The sequence below is a fragment of the Colletotrichum paranaense genome, assembly GCF_030867605.1.
Source record: "Colletotrichum paranaense strain IMI 384185 chromosome Unknown Scaffold_7.1, whole genome shotgun sequence".
Classification (NCBI taxonomy): Eukaryota; Fungi; Ascomycota; class Sordariomycetes; order Glomerellales; family Glomerellaceae; genus Colletotrichum; species Colletotrichum paranaense.
Genome location: NW_026848965.1, coordinates 789,342 through 806,824, shown reverse-complemented (window position 1 = coordinate 806,824; position 17,483 = coordinate 789,342). Strand labels below are relative to the sequence as shown.

Below are 17,483 nucleotides of genomic sequence, written 5' to 3'. Positions count from 1 at the left end.
CTTGTGCTTTCTTTGTCGTCTCCAATGCACAGTGTACATTTAGAATGTGCTCCAGTTCCAGTCGCGAGGAACACTAGCAGCTACCTCGGGGCCCTTGGTAGGGGGAAGCATGCCAGGCATCATCGGGGCAACGGGGCTCGCGACGATGGGGCTCGACGGGGTGCCAGAGGAGTCGGAGCTCTGATCGCTACCGCTGCGGCTGCCGTTACGGCTCTTCCATACCTTAAATTCGGTGAAGCAGTGAAAGCAGGCGCGAGCGAGGACTCCTCTGGGGTTGTAGTTGCAGTCCTCGTCCAGAGGGATGGCTTCGCCAGAGTGGGTGCCGCAAAAGATGTTGCCACAGCGGCGGCAGTGATGGCGACGGTTCAGGGCGTTGAACTTGCGCTTGCAAGTTGGGTCGTCGCACATGATGGACTCGGAGTCGGGCTGTTGGAATTTTGTTAGTTGTATACTTCAAGGCAAATGGGCGAGATTGTTGCGATAGATCCAACATACCTTCCAGTGCTTGCGAGTGGGTTCGCCAGCGACGTCAGGGAAGAGCTCAGGGTCCAGCTCAAGGTCAATAACCTTGCCACTGTCACCGGTGGAGCGGCGCGACAGCTTGGCTCCGAGAACGCTGAAGCCAGGGAGGCTGATGAAGCTGCTGTTGGCGCGGCGCAGGCAGAGCAAATCCTCGCCGTCGAGGTCCTCAACCTTGGGAGCGCGCGGCTTCTTGGAGTGGTGCTGATTTGGACGGAGGACGGCGGGCACGTAAACGGGGCGAACCGACTCGGTGAGGTACGACTTGGGCGAGGTGGGAGAGCCTTCGTGAGGAGTGCTCAAGGGTGATGTGCGGTTGCGAAAGGGCTGCGGTTGCGGTACTGTCTGGAAGGAGTGGGATCGAGTGTGTGTGAAGTGAGGGCGATCCTGAGGGTAGAAGGAGGGGCCGCGCTGCTCGGCGAGAGTAGGCATTATGAGGTCGGTTGCCATTGTGTCGAAGTCGAGGTGAGGTTGGTTTATAGGAATTGTTGGTGTAAGTGAAGCTCGACGGTGAAGGATGCAGGGCGTCCTAGGTGTTCAAGGCGCTCGATTGCTGGAAGTCGAAAGGGCGCGTGGTTAATTTCTCGTGAGAATCGATGATGAAAAGCAACTAGTAGTTGTTGCGGCAAAGTGTTTGGTGATTAGAAAAAAAGAACGGGACGAGGTTGTTGGCGTCGCGTTTGTTCGGGAATGCTTGGTATTAAACCTGGTGTGAACCGCAGATCGAAGCGGTGCCCAAGAGGATAGTAGAGGTATGGGTATAGTTGTGGTTGTGTTGGACGGTGGTTTTCGGTGTAGAGATAAGGATGCGCTGTGCCACCAAACGAGGTCGTACTTTTTGGGTTTGCTTGTGAATGTGAGGTGTAAGTGAGGTGAAGATGACCTGATCGGGAGTGGTGAGTGAGTAGGCAATCGCAGCAAGATAAAGATGCGTGCGTTGCGATGGAGGGGAGCGGATTGGTGAAGTAGTTTGGGCGGGATGCTTGGGGTCTAAATGGATGGGACGAGACTCGGGGGTGCGGAATGAGGGGGGGCGTGAGGATGAGAGGCCCAGTAGCCTTGAGGGCGATTCAGTCGGATGGAGGGGGGTGCGCTGTAGGAGAGTACGTACACTATCTTATGGGCGGTGGGTGGAAAAGGGAAGGGGGGGGGGATGCGGGAGCGGGTTCCCTATTAGATTTATTCCTGCGGCAATTGGCGGAGGGAGTTGCCCGCCCTCTTCCTCTCCTCCAGTGCCAGACCATACGCAGTTAGTAGACGACGGTACAGGCAGGAAAGAGAGTGAGGAATGAGAAGGGGGGCGTGTCTCTCATCCACCCTCTCACTCTCTGCTTTCTCTCTCTCATTCTCGTCGTCTCTCTCGCTCTCTATCCGTACCTATCTGCTCTAAGAGACGTATGGTGGGCGTGAGACTTGAAAGCAGTAGTAAACAAGACACACACCCTCTGCCTCTCTCTCTCTGTATCTTCTCTCGGCATGGCTTTCCTTTCCTCTGTGCATACCGCCGGTACCGTACTCTCTCCTTGAAAGGTGGCCCATCGTCACTTTCTTCTGCCCACAACGCTTTGCCTCGCCGTTTCTCTGGTTTCGCTACCAACTTACATCCACACGTTGCTGAATTTAAAGTTTTCTTCAACTCCAGCACATATATACAACCTTCAAGCCAAAACGATATCGCGACCAAAGCAGCATACTGTAAACCTATATGGTCACTACAGTCCCCGTGGGAAACTTCAAAAAAGCCGCGGCGAGAGCAGCTCAGGCCACACACCACCACTCGGTTAGTAGTAAGTCAAGGGAGCGCGGTACGACAACCCTGGGACCGCGGAAACGTGAGGCGCAAAGGCGGCGGCCACGATCATCGCAGCGGCGGCGGCGACGGCGGCGACCGCCCTTTCGCGCTGCAAGGAATCCCCGTCCTCACTTCACCCTCTCTCTCTCACTCTTCAGACTCTCCCCCCTCCCAATTCCGCGCCGTGGTCCACCTCCCCCGGAAGGCCCTTCCCAAGAAAAGACCGCTACAAGAGCCAGAGCCACAGCCAAAAAGAGGCCCAGAGCCAAAGTAGGCCAAGCGTCCTCTAGCCTGGAAGCGGTTTAGCCACCGCCCTGGTCCTGTCGCCGGGTGGGCAGCGGTCTTCTACCCGGGTTGTGGTTGGCTGTAGAGAGGTCCGAACCCTTGTCCAACTCAGGACGATACCCCGGGGGCCACCAAGTCCTCGTCTCGTCCCAACTGCCACTGCAGAACGGATAGCCTCCCGTGCCTCTGGCTCTCTGGCTCTGGCTCTGGTCCTGGAAGAATATGTTTCCACAGTGGCTCGAAAGTCGAAACTCCCTCCTCCGAAAGTGCCCTCCAAGCCTCCCGCGGGTTCCTCTCCTTTCCTCCCCTAGCCTCCTCCAATCCTCCTCCTCCTCCTCGAGGCTCGCCCTCTTTCTTCGCTCCATTTTCAGCACGGCCCCCAGCATTGTCTCTGCTGCTCGCTTCATCTTCCGTGCGCTGCTCCGGCTTATTGTTCCCTTCGTCTCGTCTCGTCCGTGACCATTAACCCCCCATGCCCAGTCGAGAAGCAAGGTCCGACGCTGCTTCAGCTTTGCTTACAATCTTCCAGAAGCCAAAAGGACCCTGAAATTGAAGCGGCTATTCTGTACGTAAGGCGAATGCCCCGGCCCACGCCGCTAGCCCGCGCTGCCCACGTCGTTGAATGAAGATCGCTGGGAACCTCCTTGACCAACGGGGCTGCTCGCGTGTCTTCAACTCAGTCTCCTTCTTCTTGCCGCAGTCAAGCCGCCGCTAACGCCCCCGGGATACCGAACCTATCCTTACAAACGGCCTCTGTACCTTCCTCTAAGGTTTAGTTCGTAGGGACTCTTGGCTCTTTTGCAGAGCTTCTAGACGGCCAAGCTCGTGTCATTCGAGATCACGGGCTTCAACTGCCCCAGCTTCCTAAGTAAGTGACCAGGTTACCCAGTTCCAAGGGTTTCGAAGACGAGCAGGCGAGCAGAAAAAAACAAAGAAAATAAAATAAAACACAGGATAGAGAAAAAAGCAATAATGCTTCTGTAGCGCCTGTAGCTCGTAAATTAGCGGTGGGCGAGAAAGCTGTCGGGGTGAACCTTTGAGACACGATGGCCCTCCAAAACCCCACTTGACGTCGCCCTCCCGCCTCGTCACTTTATTGCCTGGCTGGTACGAAGTTACGAACTGCTCCAATTGTCCAGCCATTTTTGACACTCCGGAGAAAGACCGCAATATCGCCTTGGCTCTCTCTGTCTCTCTCTCTCTCTAGACGATGGCCGTTTTTGGCGTCCGCTTGTAAGTGCCGACAGCTAGAGCCTAGGTGACGACGGCGACAACCTACACGAAGGGTGGGCAAGTTAAATTTGCTCAACGTAATAGCTGCTCTTGGGTTGGTCCAAGAAGGTTCATGTTTATTGCCGCTTCACGATGCGGCTCCTCTTCCACGCTGCGGTTGCTGCATCGTCACCGCCGTGGCCCGAAATACACATTGACAGGGGCCGTCGGACAGAGACCGATCTGGACTCTGGTGAGCGCCTTTGTTTTTTTGCCGGCTGCCGCTCGTATCGCTCTCTCGCTCGCATCGACTAAGGCGGGCTCGTCAACGCATATCGGGATTCGGGGATCCTTCCTCCACTTCTTCCATGGATGGAGCGGCTCGCCGCTTGCCCAGCATGTAGCAGGGGGCAATGAACCGAGAATTCACAGGGGCATGGAGCTCTTGATCCTGTGATTGCTTGTACGTACGCAAAATGTCGAACTGTCATATCTGTTTATGAGTAGGCATAGTGCTGTCCGGAGATGTCCTTGCGGCTGCATTCATTCACTGTGTAGTAATTTGCTTGTGTCCGGTAGCTTTGGTGTAATGAGCAGGTTGATGCTGGTTGTGCTGCTGAGGGTATTCCCATCCTAGGATGCTGTTCCCGACAGGAGTCCTTCTTTGGCGGCGATCCGCCTCCTCCCCTCCCCTTCCCTCCCGATGCGTGGATGCGTGCGCGCATCCATTCATCCGTCCAGGACTCCAGACGTCCATCCTGCAGAATACCTTATGCGTGTGCACCGCGATAGGCGGGACCCAATCGTCCTGTGCGACGTCGGAACGCCTGGTCTGAGTGCCCCTCTTGGTGATGACAGGCAGATCAGACTTGCTGCATGTTAGTCGGCCGTGACCCAGAAACCAGACCCAGGCCTAGCAACGAGAGTTGCATTTCGACTACTCTCGACTCTTGGAATTGTCTCGAACTCGAACCTGATGCGGCATGCAAACGCTATCCCTGCTGCTTGAGTTGCTTGGTTGTCTAATGAATCAGCTCACGAGGCATGAACTAGGCCTGGGCCACAGGTGCGAGTATTGCTAGACCGCTGCGAAGCGTACCGCCTGGAGTTGCTCTTGTCTTTCTGTTACTGCGTGGCAGATGCGGGGGGAAATTCCGAAGTCTGAACCATAGGGAAAGGCGCCAAAACCCACCGCTCATCTGCTCAATTGCTGCTTTCGGCCATCTAGCCGGGGTCTGTCTGTTTCTCTCGCCCTCTCCACATTGTGGGGATTCATCCTCCATTGGCACTGGTCGTCGACTGGACCAGACGAACGCTGTTCATTTCCAATCGCCGTGACTCGCTACCTCTTCTCCGATCTCCAGCCTCCCCAGTCGAGGCTCGTTGCTTGTTGTTCGCGTGGTTGGCACGGTTGACAGTGTCCGTCATTCAAACAGTGGGTTATAGCTTGTGGGTGAAGGTGGCTGCGCTCCAGCCTCCAACACCACTTCTGAAATTACCATGCTTCAGCCTCCGTGATGATGGGTGCACCGTCCACATTGCCGGGCTGAAGGCGATGTGTCGTCTGGCTGTCTTGGAGCTGCAGCAACCACAGCAAGCGTCCTGTCAGTTGCCAACGGGGTTGCTGCAGGGTGTGTGGCACAACGTCGGTGTGCTATTTGCGGAGGTGATCAACCACATGGGAGAGTCTGACAGTCAGTCGCGTTTGTGTTGTCGCTGCAATCCGCCGCCAGCTTTGTGGCTCCCGACCGCCGTCCAACGCTTGCAAGGTGACAGGACGGGATGCCGTTGAGACTTGAGTGACAAGCCATGCCAAACTTGTCCGTAAGTCGCAAAGTCGCAAGTAGCTGCATCTTGATGACGAACCCTCGAATGTCCTGCTCAAGCCTCTTGCTCAGATGATGCTCTCGACAGGCTCTGCCTTCAAGCGCTGCTTCTTCCGAAGCCACAAATCAATCAATCTCCAACCCAATACGTCAGGTTCGCTATGGTTCGGATTTCCAGTGGCCCATCAGGCCGATCTGGCGTGTCGGCCGAGTGAGAGAGGGACGGGAGTTTGTCTCATTGGCCACCCGTTGTTTCGTGGCCTGAACTCACTCCTCCAACGTTCGCAAAGACTCCGAGATGTACTCCGTCCTCTGGAATAACTCGCAGTGCTGTAAGGGTCCGTGGAGAAGTTGTCTCCAAATCCGAGTCATTCCAACCACTGAATATGACGCAGGCAGTGCAACCTCCGATTCTCGTTGATTTCGGCCAATGTCCATCAATTCCTGGACGAGTAAAACCCAATCCAGCCACAGATGAAAGATCTGCTCCGAAAACTTGACAAGTGAGAGAAATCGACAGAGGTCGACGTCGACACCCCACCGCGCCTCATGTCTGCGAGGAAGCCCCGGAGCTTCAGCAGCGAGATGCCACACTCTAATGGAGATTGAGGGGTCAATGGGCCCAGTATCTGTATCTGGATCCGTGCAGCGTACTCCGTACGGGTACCCAAAGCAACGCGAAGCGAAGCTTTCTTTGAAGCAGAGGCCAGATGGGCAACTGGGCCGAATTGAGAACACTGTGCAGGAAGAGGATCCAGAAACTTCAGCAAGAGAACCGGTCGAGTGGAGCTCTTCCACTCTCAATCCCACGATGCTCTGCTCCAGAACACACCCAGAAGCCTGGAGACTGTGGCCGTTACGGAACCGCTTTAGCTTGGCATTTGCAAATAGGTTGCTCTGAGGGCCCGCCCAAGACGGCGCTTCAACGTTTGCGGTCGAATTTCTGTGGTGCTGAGAGATATTATCATCAAAACCACAGGCTGAAGGGCCTGCCGCCTCGCCCGAGCTGTGGATAGGGCCGCGGTACTCTGTGCAAGTGTGGCGGGGATCCCAGCAGGCAAAACCGCTGCGCAGCATTGGCAATGGGGGAAGCCAATGCAGCTCCAGCTCCAGCTCCCGTTGGCCACCCCTCTTCCCCTTCTTCTTTGCCACAGCCTCGCGACGCCAGTCTGTTCGTTCGCTGTCGCCGAGCGCTAGGACGCAGGAGACGTGAAGAGTCCCCGGAATCTGGCCGACTCCACAGCCTCTCACTCTCCCGTCCGTCCACTGCACCTCGGCGGTTTTTTGGCTGTTGGCTTCGGGCGTGTTCCTCTTCTGACAGCAACGTCCGGCCGAGGCTCAATGCCGGCACCGACAAACCAACCATGCCTTTGACGGGGAGGCGAAACGCTCCAAGACGGGACCGCGGTTGCATTGTTGACAGAGCGGAGGATATGAGACGCGAACGACAAAGACCAGAATGCGCTCTCTGTCAAACCTGCGCCACTTATTTCCGTGGGACCACGAGGGCGACGACGACGACGCCGCCGCCCAACGGCAGAAAAAGAGAGACACCGACATTTCAGTTGCTGAGTACTTGTTTATCCCTGTAAGATAACAGGACGACTGAGTCGGTCCACTGCCAATTCAGTCCTGTTCGCGGCCGGCAACATCAAGATTCGATAGGCTTTTTGCAGGTAATGGTGGATACCCTAACAGCAAAGCAAGCGATAGGCTTGGAATGTTGGGGTATATATCCGTAGATACAGAGTTAAGAAGGGGAAAAAAGGAATTCTCTATGAGACTTGTCGCTGCCCGATGGCTGTCCGTTACCCCTTTGCCCGATGGCACGGTCAGTGGCCGGGACGAGATAGTCCAGGATCCCAGGGCAGCCGTTTCGCCGCCATCAGAGATGATCCCTACAGGTGAATGGCTCGCGTGTAAGCGACGTGGTCTTCCCCGGATTGAGGTTCAAATGAGACATGTCGTTGTTAAACGAGCCTCATCTCTCTCCAGAGGGTCCTTTTGAAAAAGCAGGGGGCTTGATCAACCGGAGATATGTCAAGCAGGAAGCTCCAAGGGCATCGTTGGTTTCATCGATAACAGAATCAGGTGAGGCTATCCGAGGGGATGGGACCGGCTATGGGCGTTGTGGATTGTCGGTGAGTTTTGGATTGGAGTCGCATCGGCAGTGATCCTCACGCCCAGGAGCGCGGACAGCCAAGCCGTCGATGGCAGTCGTAAGATGTGAATTCTGAGGCCTTTTCTTTCGTCTGGGGGAGGGGGGGCGATTTCGTAGAGGCAGAGCGAAAGAAAGGCCATGCAAATCTACGAGAGGTCGTTCGAGTCGGGCCACAAAGAGACAAAGTGACAAAGTTGACACGCAGAGAGAGAGTTGAACCGTTTCGCTGGGAGGCTGACTGAGCCTGTGGTGGTTAGACTGTGGTACGTACTGAGTCTTGCAAGGAAGAGGGCAGGAGCGAATCGAGATAACGAACCACTTTTTTGCAAGAAAGAGCACAGACGCGCTTTCCCCAAAATGGTATCCTTGCTGCATGCCATGCTTCGATATCCCTGTCATCATTCAATCGATGCAGAGTCCTCATCGTTCATTGGCTGTGATGTTTGCACCGTTATCGCCAGTCTCTGATTGGTCGCTTACTCAATTCATGGTGACGCACTCTTGCCTCAGGCAAGATTCACTAGACGTGCAGGGCCACCAAAGGACCTCGGGGCGTGTAGGGAACAAGCTCCGATTCCGGGTCCATCACCTCCTTCACGTCCTTCACGTTCGCTGCCGAAGCGCGTTCGCGGGCTGGCAAACGCCTGGCGAGCGAATGGGCAGCTGGCGCATGCAGGGCGTTCGACATGTGACGTCGACTCTGCCGGCATCCCTCGTCGGCGCAGTCGGTGACGGCTCGCTCACCGCCTAGTGACATTCTAACACGCTACAGCGAATCGTACAGAGAGACGCAGCAACAGCTGGCGCATTTCGCTGTTATCACCGTACCGCTTTGCTTTTTTCCATGCCACCCTATCCCGGCCGGGGGTTCGATGCCGCCCAAATGAGTGTTTGAAGGTTGCTGTCTATTGCTTTCCGGCATGGCGGAGGTTCATCCGTCAATTATCTGAACCTCCAACCCGGTTCCCCGAATAGGGCAATTGAGAGACAGGAGAGAGTGAGATTGCTGGACAACGAACGGGACGACAGTAACCTGACTGATCCAAAATAACACACCCCCCTCAATCCGATACCTCAATCTGACACCGATGCCAACGACGACAACCACCACCACCAAAGCCAAGAGAAAGTCAACGACCGTTCCATGTCAAGATGCGTCGTGATGGTGTTGCCGCCGCCCGCCGGCGTCGATCCGTGCAACAACCCTTCCCTTCGCCTAAACTGCGCCGCCCGGTCGATCTGCTGCCCCAACCATTCTTCCCCCAGACTCTGATGTAAGGGCGAGAGGTCTTGCGCTCCCAAACACTTCCCAACTTTCGCGACGTTCAAGGGGGATTTTCATGATCGTCCGCGCGGGAAGGGAAGGAATGTGCGTAAGACGGAAGCGCCAGCTCCATGCTAGGCTACCTAGCAAATTGTTTCCCCGCGGAGGCACACTCACCACCACCCCCGAAATTCCAATGGGAACTGAGACTCAACCCTCCAAAAGGCTGTCCGACATGAACCCTGCCACCGGCAAGATGCCCGGCTGGCCCGCGCTATCGTACCCGACGCCGGTCGCACCGGCCGAGAAGTTAGAGAGAGCCTCGCCCCCTTTTCCATCTTGAACATCTCTTCTTCTTTCTATCAGGCCCTACCTTCCTTCCGGGCCCCGGGCCCCGGGGGAGGGAGGGTGCGCAAATCCTCGAGAAGAAAACGCCAAATGACGTACCGGAGGGTTGCTCTTCTTCCGCTCTAGGAAGGCTGACACGGGATCGCTTTGGGGTAAATCGAGATTTCGACACAATGGCCCAGTATGGTTCCCACGCCCTCCCCATCACTTCTTTGACTCCAAAGAGACTCCAAATCTTTCCAGGCTTTTCAGCCTATCTATCTGACTCAACATGCTGGACGATTGACGACGAGAAAGAAGTAAGGGGAACAAGGAAGCAAAATCCCGCGATTGTCGCTTCCTGTAGTGGTGCTTTGGCTTTCGCAAACATGACGTCGGTGCTAAACACCAAACCCCAGGTGCGGTCCTTGACGATCAGGATAACCCCCGTACGGAAAACATTGCCAAGGATCGCCCAAGCTTAGATATCGATGCCCCGAGGAGAAGCAGTACATACGTAAGTATGCCGGGCATCTTGGAAAGAACTGACGCACAGAAGGTGTTTTGGCCCTTTTGATTGTCACTCTCAAGCTTTGTCCAGGCCGTTATCAGAAAATGTGAGAGTAAAGAGAGAGAGCCCTGACAAGCCGACGCTCGACAGCGTTCCTGATTGGTTCTGCATCCTCAAAGCATTGTTTCCCGATTGCCTGAGCGCGAAAAAGTGACAGGTAGGATTCTCTCATGGGAATTGACCAAACCTTGATAACGGAAGTTCCGTCCGCTGCTGCGCTGCATAGAATTAAGGTTCATCTAATGGCCTCGTGTTTCTCCATGTGTGGTGTGCACGGCCGGAATTAGTCTAGAATGTCTGACCCTGAAATGAGCAAGTCCGCCCAAAATGCTAATTGCTTAGACTGCCAGGAGTTCTGTAGAATCATACCCATGGAAACTGCGAGTTTATCTTGTTGCACCCTCAAGTTTGATCTCCTGCACCAAAGCAACTCATATGGCTACCTAATCGGCCCAAGACAAATCGCAAGGTTTTGAAATCTAAACGTGACGCAAGCAATAGTCCTGCTTGTTGATCAAGACGAACTTTCGTCTGTCAACTCAGATAACAAGATCAGGGTTGGGCTCCACGGTGAACGTCTCACGTACACGCCTTGCAATATTAGAAGCTGCCTTCCAATATATGTCCACTGTCTCTAGACGGTGGTTACTACTTACTTATTCTACTGTGATTACTCATGAGGAGACGGATGAGGTCTAATGACTGAACGCGGCGATGGTGATATACGAGCCCGCAATGAATCTCAAAAGAACAATATTCAAAGCGAAGCTGTTATGTTCACCATTCATAATCAGACCAATTGCAGCCTGGGTAAAACAGCTCACTTCTAGTTGGAAGGCATCGATGTCGTGCCACCAAGCACAATATCTTTATATACCTCCATTGAAGAAGTCTCGGCACGCAAGCGCGCAAATGCCTCTGCTCGTCCACTTTGCGAAGACGACTGTTCCGTTTGGTTCGTAGATTAGCGGGAGTCCTCAGCTAGCCTCAATGAGCATTGGGAGACCGCGAAATCAGCATCTTTAGCCCAGAGACTGAGAAATGAGGGGATATTTCAATAAGTGAGTAGATAAAATCAGTCATCTCTTATCCGGCACTGTGAAGACTTAGTACTCCTGAGGCATGTGTTGATGGAAGGGGAGCAATCGTCATTGTAGCATCTATAAGGGAATCGCATTGTGCAATGATGGGTATCGAGACTACAGCAAAGCTCAGCTGTCGTGACACAACGATCCGGTCTGCTGAAGTGTTGAAATTCATTGACCAAGGGTGAGTGAAGTCGGCATCAACTTCAGTCAGTGTCTCTGGGCATGGAAGAATGCAAACAAAGTGCTATCGAAGTCGCATTCGAAATTGGTATAAGGCATAGCGAACATTTTGTTCACTTACACTACTACGAAAGTCTGCTACTTGTCTATAGGGAAAGGGCATAAGTTCCGGTTGACTGATTTTATCCAGTTACTCTTGAATGATGTATTAGTTAGGAGTTCATCAAGTCTAAGGTAATATCAGGTACTGCTGTTCGACATCTTTCCAGGACATCAATTCTCGCTGCAAGAAACTCGATCAATTCAAATTTGACTTCTCCTCATCAACCCCTCATCATCACCCTTTTCTATGTCAAGCTGAACGTTTTAACTAATAACATCTATTACTCCCCCGTTGTGCCGCTACTATTCCACAACTCCCTAAACATGCCCCCTTCCTGATCCTTCAACACTCGCGGTGCCCCTTTCTCAGCAACACTGCCTTTATCCATGACCACGACCGTATCACAGTCCAAAACCATATCCAGGCGATGAGACACCATGATAATCGTATAACCCTCAAACTCCCTGCGAATAATATCCTGCATAACAAGGTCCGTAGCCCGATCAACACTAGAAGAAACCTCATCAAGCAACAGTATACCACCTTCGGTACCGCCACGGCTCTTCACCCGCCTCCGTAAGACCGCCCGAGCCAGACAAAACAGCTGCTTCTGCCCCTGGCTGAAAGACTCCGCGGTGAGTCCGGCACCTATCCCGCCTCGCTCCTGTATCCCCGCGAGTAATCCTACTTGCTCCAAGACCTCGAGACACTCAGCCTCGGTCGCCGCATCAAACGGGTCGAGGTTGTCTCTCACCGAAGAGCCGTCGGGGAGGAAGATTGCGTCCTGTGAGACGGCTATGATGCGGCGCCGCAAAGTATCTCGATCGACTTTGCCGAGAGGCACGGAGTCCATCACAATGCTACCCGCACTCCCAGGTAAAGTCTCGATGAGACGAAGCAGCAAGAGGATGAGCGATGATTTGCCGCTGCCTGTTCTTCCGCATATAGCTACCCTCTCGCCGGGTCTGATTGAGAGTTGCAGATCTCGGATGGCAAGATCCGCAGGCGGCTTCTCCTCGCCCGCTGAGTTGGGCTGATCCCTGGAGACTCTGTAAGACGCTGAAACTCCTTTGATCTCGATTGCTCCCTTCTCAGGCCAGCTTTCCTTGGGAATGACATCTTCGTCGGGCCCAGTCTCTGGAGTCACCGTGTCGCTAAACGTCTTTAGGCGCGCCACTGCTCCTATACTTGTTTCTAGCATGGTGTACGACTGAACGATTGTAGTCAGGGTATCACCGAAAGACATGAGAGTTACTAGTGATGCACCGGTGAATCCAGAGCTGGCGCGCAGTTGCGTCGCCAACGTCACTACGATGGTCGCAAGGGCAGCCACGAGTAACTTGAGTGCTAGCTGTAGCCAACGCTGGATGATTGCGAGCTGATATGCTGGCCTCTGGCTGGTGTCAAGAAGGTCGTTGTTGACTGTGATATCTGCAGAGATGAAACCCAGAGCTCTCAACGTCGCTAAACCCTTGAGAGTATCGATAAAATGAGAGCTGTGAACAATATGGGTCAGTGCAGTCCTAAATGAGTTTAGATAGCAGTCACCAGCAGACTCACTAGAGAGGACTCTTTGCTTCAAGCTCTAGAACACGTAGCTGCCTCGAAGTCCGAAGGTAAAACATCTGCACAAAGTACAGAATCGCCACAAGACAGGGGTAACTAATCGCCAACCACGGCGACGAGACGGCAATAACGACAGCCATACCCATAGCAGCAAACAGCAGCACGGAGAAGTTGATCAGTGCCATCGGCAGCTCGCTATCAATCAAAGCGAGATCCTGAGCAAACAAGTTCGTCACTGTCCCCGTGTCAGTCGTCGCAAAGAACCTCAATGGCGCGCCGACGAGCGTCCGCAGGGCTCGCTGGTGCAAACTCGATCCGGACTGTGAGATCATGGTCTGCGTATTGATGAAGACGACCACCATCAGGGAACCGAGACACATGATTTGTAAAAGAGCGTAGATGCCAATGTAGAACGCGCCTGAGCGCTTCGGGATCTCGGCGGTGATGTCCTCGGACCAGAACTTCAGCCAGACGGTGGGGAAGTTCATGCAAAAGGCGTAGGCACAGCACCAGAAGATAAAGACGACAATGACCCATGTGGCCATGCTTCCAAAGTAGTGTCTGTATACTGCAACATCGCCCAGCTGGCGTGCCTTATCCGGTTCGTCCGCCACGTCGGAGACTTCAGTGATTATTTGAGCTAAGGGGATTTTCTCAGGCTGGCTTGACACTTCATTCTTTCCCTGAGGAGAGGCCTCGGTCTCTTGGATCTTCAGACTTTGAACGTATTTCCCGTTGGTCTGCAAGTCTGCAAAGGATCCCTGCTCGACTACAGTACAGTCGGCACCGAGTGCGATGATATGGTCTGCAAGTGGTAAATGACGCACAGAGTGTGTGCATAATACGGCCGTGGTGCGCCTCTGGCGAACGATGCCTTGGTTGCCAAAGACCCGATTGAAGACGTGCTCTTCGGTGGTCGCGTCGAGGCCGCTCATGATGTCGTCCAGTATAAGTAGGTCACATTCGAGGTACAGGGCGCGAGCGAGAGCGACTCGTTGTCTCTGCCCACCACTCAAGGTGAGCCCGTTGCTGCCGATTTTAGTTCGATCGCCTTTGGGTAGTGTTGAAAAGTCGGCAGATAGCATCGTGGCATCGATTACTTGGCGGTATCGTTCAGGATCCAGTTCCGAGTGCCCAATGATATTGGCCTTGATTGTGGTATTGTAGAGGAACGGAGATTGATCGCAGTAGCCTACCCTGCGATAGTTGACACTGAAGATCGCTTCGCCAGAATAGTGTGGGATCTCGCCGAGAAGGCCTTTCAGAAGTGTCGACTTGCCGGAAGCCACAGGTCCTACGATGATGGTCAGGGAGTTGGCAGGGACGAATACGTCAACGTCGTCCAGAACGTACTTTCCCTCAGTCCATCCAAACGAAGCTTGCTTCACTGTGATTGAGGAAGAATGTAATTCAGTGGGTTTCGTATCACTTCCCAAACTTGACAAACGCGGGGCGTCGGGCGTTTTGCGATAATCTATACGGCTGTCTTTGTCTAGGTACGCCTGGATACGACCCAGGCAGGCGAACGCCGAAACCAGTTGCGGAATGGTCTGGAACAGGCTGCCTAACGGACCAGCCAAGAGCATGAGGTACGCCATGGAAGTGAAGATACGCGTGACGTTGAGGGTCTGAGAAGTCACGGCGAAAGCCATGACGGGGCCGAGCTGAGAGGGCGTGTATGCAATCGTCACGGCCGCGAGAAGCATCAGTCGCCATTTCCCACCCACGCTAAGTTCCTTGAGGCGTAAGCCGTGTATCAGGGTTTCAATCGGCCCCGACATGGCCGAGATCTTGAGTGCCTTCATGCTCGAGATAGCTTTGGCGGTTACACCGACTCGCTGCTGAATTGACTCCATCCACAACGTTTGACGTTTTCCTGTGAATTTGGCGGTCACCGTGGAGGCTGCCGTGCAGACGATGACTACAACGACAGGTGCAACAAAGGCGGCGCCAATTTGCCGTTGCAGCAACCAACACGCCAACGCAACCTCGATCGTGTTGGCCCAGTATTCGTGGATCGGCTGAAAGCCATTCTTGACGCGCTCCACGTCGGCGTTCATGAGAGTCAAAGCTGCGGAATCGTCTGCGGCGGACAAACTGATGACGGTTGTTTTGCGGTAGACGGCCGAGGCCAAGATGCCTCTTGCCATGTGGACGAAGCGCTCTTGGAAGTACCAGTAAACGGAACTGGACGTAGCCATGCCAATGTAGGTGAGAAAAGCAGCGCCGATATACCCGTACCCCTTGTTCGGTGACGAGGCACCCACAGGCTCCTGGAGATAGTTCAACAAGCTCTCAATCATGAGAGGTTGGCAGAATTTGAAGCCCATCTGACAAAGCCGTGGGATGATGGGCAGTATGAATGGTCCTACAAGCGTCTGTGCAATGCCCCTGAATAGAGCATGCTTGTGGCCCTGCGTTTGATTCTTCTCTAGAAGAGGCCCGAATTTGGCGTACAGGACCTCGGCTGACATTGCTTCATCGAGCGCATACAAGTCGTCGAGGACAAGGAGCTTGCGGAATCCCCTGAGAAAGAGGTCATTGACCCAAAAGTAGGTCGACAGACTAATGATACCGCTCGTCGCCTCTGGACTTTGCTGCTTTTCGGAGGCTATTGCTTGCCTTTTCGTCCAAGATTCGATGACGAGTACGACGACTTTCAGAATGACACTTGCGATCGACAACCGAGCTTGATGGAAATCGTTGGCAGAGTCTGCCGACAGCCATTCAGTTCTCGTGCGAGCAATATCAAACAAGGCAGTGATCAGGAGGTATCCACCGAGCAGCATCGACGGCCGCGGTGAGCGGACATGCTCCAAGAATGAGAGAAGGATCATGACTAAGGATGCAATGAAATTCATCGTATCGGATGCGAGCCCCAGCTGGGACGACCAGTACGTGCCACGACTTGTCAGAATGAGATGGCCAAGTTGCAGGCCACTGTAGGTCACAAGAGCAGACTGATAAAGTATTAGGTATAGTGTAGTTATAGGTAGTGTCTTCGCTTACGATCTTAAGGCATAGCAGAATAGTCTCGTCAATTATCTTTTGTTTTTGAAGCAATTGAAACAGTCGCGGCAAAGAACACAGGATCAACACGACTGCCGGAGTAATTGCCAAGGCGGCTTGCTCGAATCCGATAGTGAAGTCAAAATCATCACGGCATCCGTGGACGACTGGACCCAGTGACCCGTCGTTGACACATGAGGAACTCATCGAGAGGCTGAAAATGCTGGCGTTGGGTAGAGATCGCCGAAAGCGCAACGGCGCACAGTTGAGACGCGTCGCATAAATCGAAAGGATTCGACAGAATTTTGAAGAAATGTACCTTGGTATTAAGAATAGGTCCCTTTATCAACAAGTTGCCCCCTGTGCGGCGTATTATCACCCCGAGCAAGTAAGCATCATTTGCTTGGTTGAATTTCCGGCTCTATCGCTCGACATTTCGGTTCTCCACACGGAACTGTGCCCCTTGGGCCAAAATGAACAAAAAAAGTCCACCTTCTTAAAAAAACAAAACACACATAAGAACATTGCTTCACTCCTCGCCTTAGCAAGGGCAAGGGAAAATACAGAAATTGCAAGGAATAGGGCAGGGGATGATAAAGCAGAAGCGTCCAGGACAAGGTCCGCGACCATCATCACCGCCGCGAAGGCCCATCTCCATCTGCTCTGATTGGGGCTGTGGGCGCTGAGGATCTTTTGCGCGGCGAGGCTGATTAGTGAGAGGTTTCAAACGTTTATGGCTATTCGACGGAAGAGGACTCTGTGCTCACCCATGGGTTGGTAAGGGGCCGGCTGTTGGGCGTCGCTCAATGTGGAAGGAGAATCTGCACGCCCAGATGGGGCAACTTGGCTAGATTGGTCCATTGTGTTGTTGGAAGTGTTGTTGGAATTTGGTGGAGCTTTCGTTGACAATTGCGCAAGATGGGTATGCTTTTTTGGTTGCGAAAGAGAGAGAGATGTTAATGTCTTCCAAAGATGAGAAATTTGGTCTGGAGTCGAAGGTGTTGCTGGGATGAGAAAAGTAAATGGCCATGACGCAGCCGCCTCAGAAAGAGATGGGATGACAGCAATCCAATGGGTGGCTGTGCAGGCATCACGTGCAGAGCCGATCAGGTGATCTTTATCAAATTACGAACGCTGTCAAAAGCTCTAATCACGCGCCTGCCTTTTAGAATCCGATCAAAAGCGAGCTATATGGACTTGGAAATGCGAGGTGATAGACAATATCCATGATGGTCGAGTTCTCCTGCCGTTTGGTGGCTGCGCATTACTTCTGGAAAAAATTCAACATCGGACGAATGAGGCGGCAGACGCCTCGGAGATCCGACCCGCTGGTCGGATGCCAGTTCCGGATCCGAGCCCCACTCTCTTGCTCCGTGCCCGGTCCGGTTATCTGCTTGCCACCGCATTCTCTGCGCTCAATCAGTGCGTTGCTCCTCATCCTACCTTACCTTAACAGAGACGCTTTGGAGTAAACAAGACGCGATTTTGAGTTAATTTTTCTTGGTCACGGTCAAAAGATACAACTCGACGCGTTTGCTTCAACTCATTGCGAAGAATGTCGCCTGCCTTGTAGTATCCCC

The 17,483-nt window shown here is 53.6% G+C and overlaps 9 protein-coding genes across 9 annotated transcripts; 2 read left to right on the top strand and 7 right to left on the bottom strand.

Annotated features, from left to right (window-relative positions):
* Positions 1–39: 39 nt before the first annotated feature.
* CPAR01_09079 (FYVE zinc finger) lies at positions 40–969 on the bottom strand (the record flags this gene model as incomplete). Its single annotated transcript, XM_060493345.1, has 2 exons — positions 40–426; positions 496–969. The coding sequence occupies 2 exons, from the start codon at positions 967–969 to the stop codon at positions 40–42; spliced, it is 861 nt and encodes a 286-aa protein (XP_060347475.1).
* An 892-nt stretch (positions 970–1,861) lies between these two features.
* On the bottom strand, positions 1,862–2,257 carry CPAR01_09078 (uncharacterized protein; the record flags this gene model as incomplete). The annotated part of the gene is made up of 1 exon (XM_060493344.1): positions 1,862–2,257. A coding segment is annotated over one exon (396 nt), but the record flags the coding sequence as incomplete, so codon positions are not given.
* Positions 2,258–2,613: 356 nt separating this feature from the next.
* CPAR01_09077 (uncharacterized protein) lies at positions 2,614–2,961 on the bottom strand (the record flags this gene model as incomplete). Its single annotated transcript, XM_060493343.1, has 1 exon — positions 2,614–2,961. The coding sequence occupies one exon, from the start codon at positions 2,959–2,961 to the stop codon at positions 2,614–2,616; it is 348 nt and encodes a 115-aa protein (XP_060347473.1).
* Positions 2,962–3,961: 1,000 nt separating this feature from the next.
* Positions 3,962–4,691, top strand: CPAR01_09076 (uncharacterized protein; the record flags this gene model as incomplete). Its single annotated transcript, XM_060493342.1, has 3 exons — positions 3,962–4,061; positions 4,316–4,365; positions 4,446–4,691. 3 exons carry the CDS (start codon positions 3,962–3,964, stop codon positions 4,689–4,691), a joined length of 396 nt encoding a protein of 131 aa, XP_060347472.1.
* A 1,210-nt stretch (positions 4,692–5,901) lies between these two features.
* On the bottom strand, positions 5,902–7,048 carry CPAR01_09075 (uncharacterized protein; the record flags this gene model as incomplete). Its single annotated transcript, XM_060493341.1, has 2 exons — positions 5,902–6,827; positions 6,886–7,048. 2 exons carry the CDS (start codon positions 7,046–7,048, stop codon positions 5,902–5,904), a joined length of 1,089 nt encoding a protein of 362 aa, XP_060347471.1.
* Positions 7,049–7,753: 705 nt separating this feature from the next.
* On the bottom strand, positions 7,754–8,197 carry CPAR01_09074 (uncharacterized protein; the record flags this gene model as incomplete). Its single annotated transcript, XM_060493340.1, has 1 exon — positions 7,754–8,197. One exon carries the CDS (start codon positions 8,195–8,197, stop codon positions 7,754–7,756), a length of 444 nt encoding a protein of 147 aa, XP_060347470.1.
* A 750-nt stretch (positions 8,198–8,947) lies between these two features.
* CPAR01_09073 (uncharacterized protein) lies at positions 8,948–9,402 on the top strand (the record flags this gene model as incomplete). The annotated part of the gene is made up of 2 exons (XM_060493339.1): positions 8,948–9,069; positions 9,126–9,402. The coding sequence occupies 2 exons, from the start codon at positions 8,948–8,950 to the stop codon at positions 9,400–9,402; spliced, it is 399 nt and encodes a 132-aa protein (XP_060347469.1).
* Positions 9,403–11,608: 2,206 nt separating this feature from the next.
* Positions 11,609–16,110, bottom strand: CPAR01_09072 (uncharacterized protein; the record flags this gene model as incomplete). The annotated part of the gene is made up of 3 exons (XM_060493338.1): positions 11,609–12,824; positions 12,889–15,854; positions 15,904–16,110. The coding sequence occupies 3 exons, from the start codon at positions 16,108–16,110 to the stop codon at positions 11,609–11,611; spliced, it is 4,389 nt and encodes a 1,462-aa protein (XP_060347468.1).
* Positions 16,111–16,750: 640 nt separating this feature from the next.
* On the bottom strand, positions 16,751–16,933 carry CPAR01_09071 (uncharacterized protein; the record flags this gene model as incomplete). Its single annotated transcript, XM_060493337.1, has 1 exon — positions 16,751–16,933. One exon carries the CDS (start codon positions 16,931–16,933, stop codon positions 16,751–16,753), a length of 183 nt encoding a protein of 60 aa, XP_060347467.1.
* Positions 16,934–17,483: the final 550 nt, after the last annotated feature.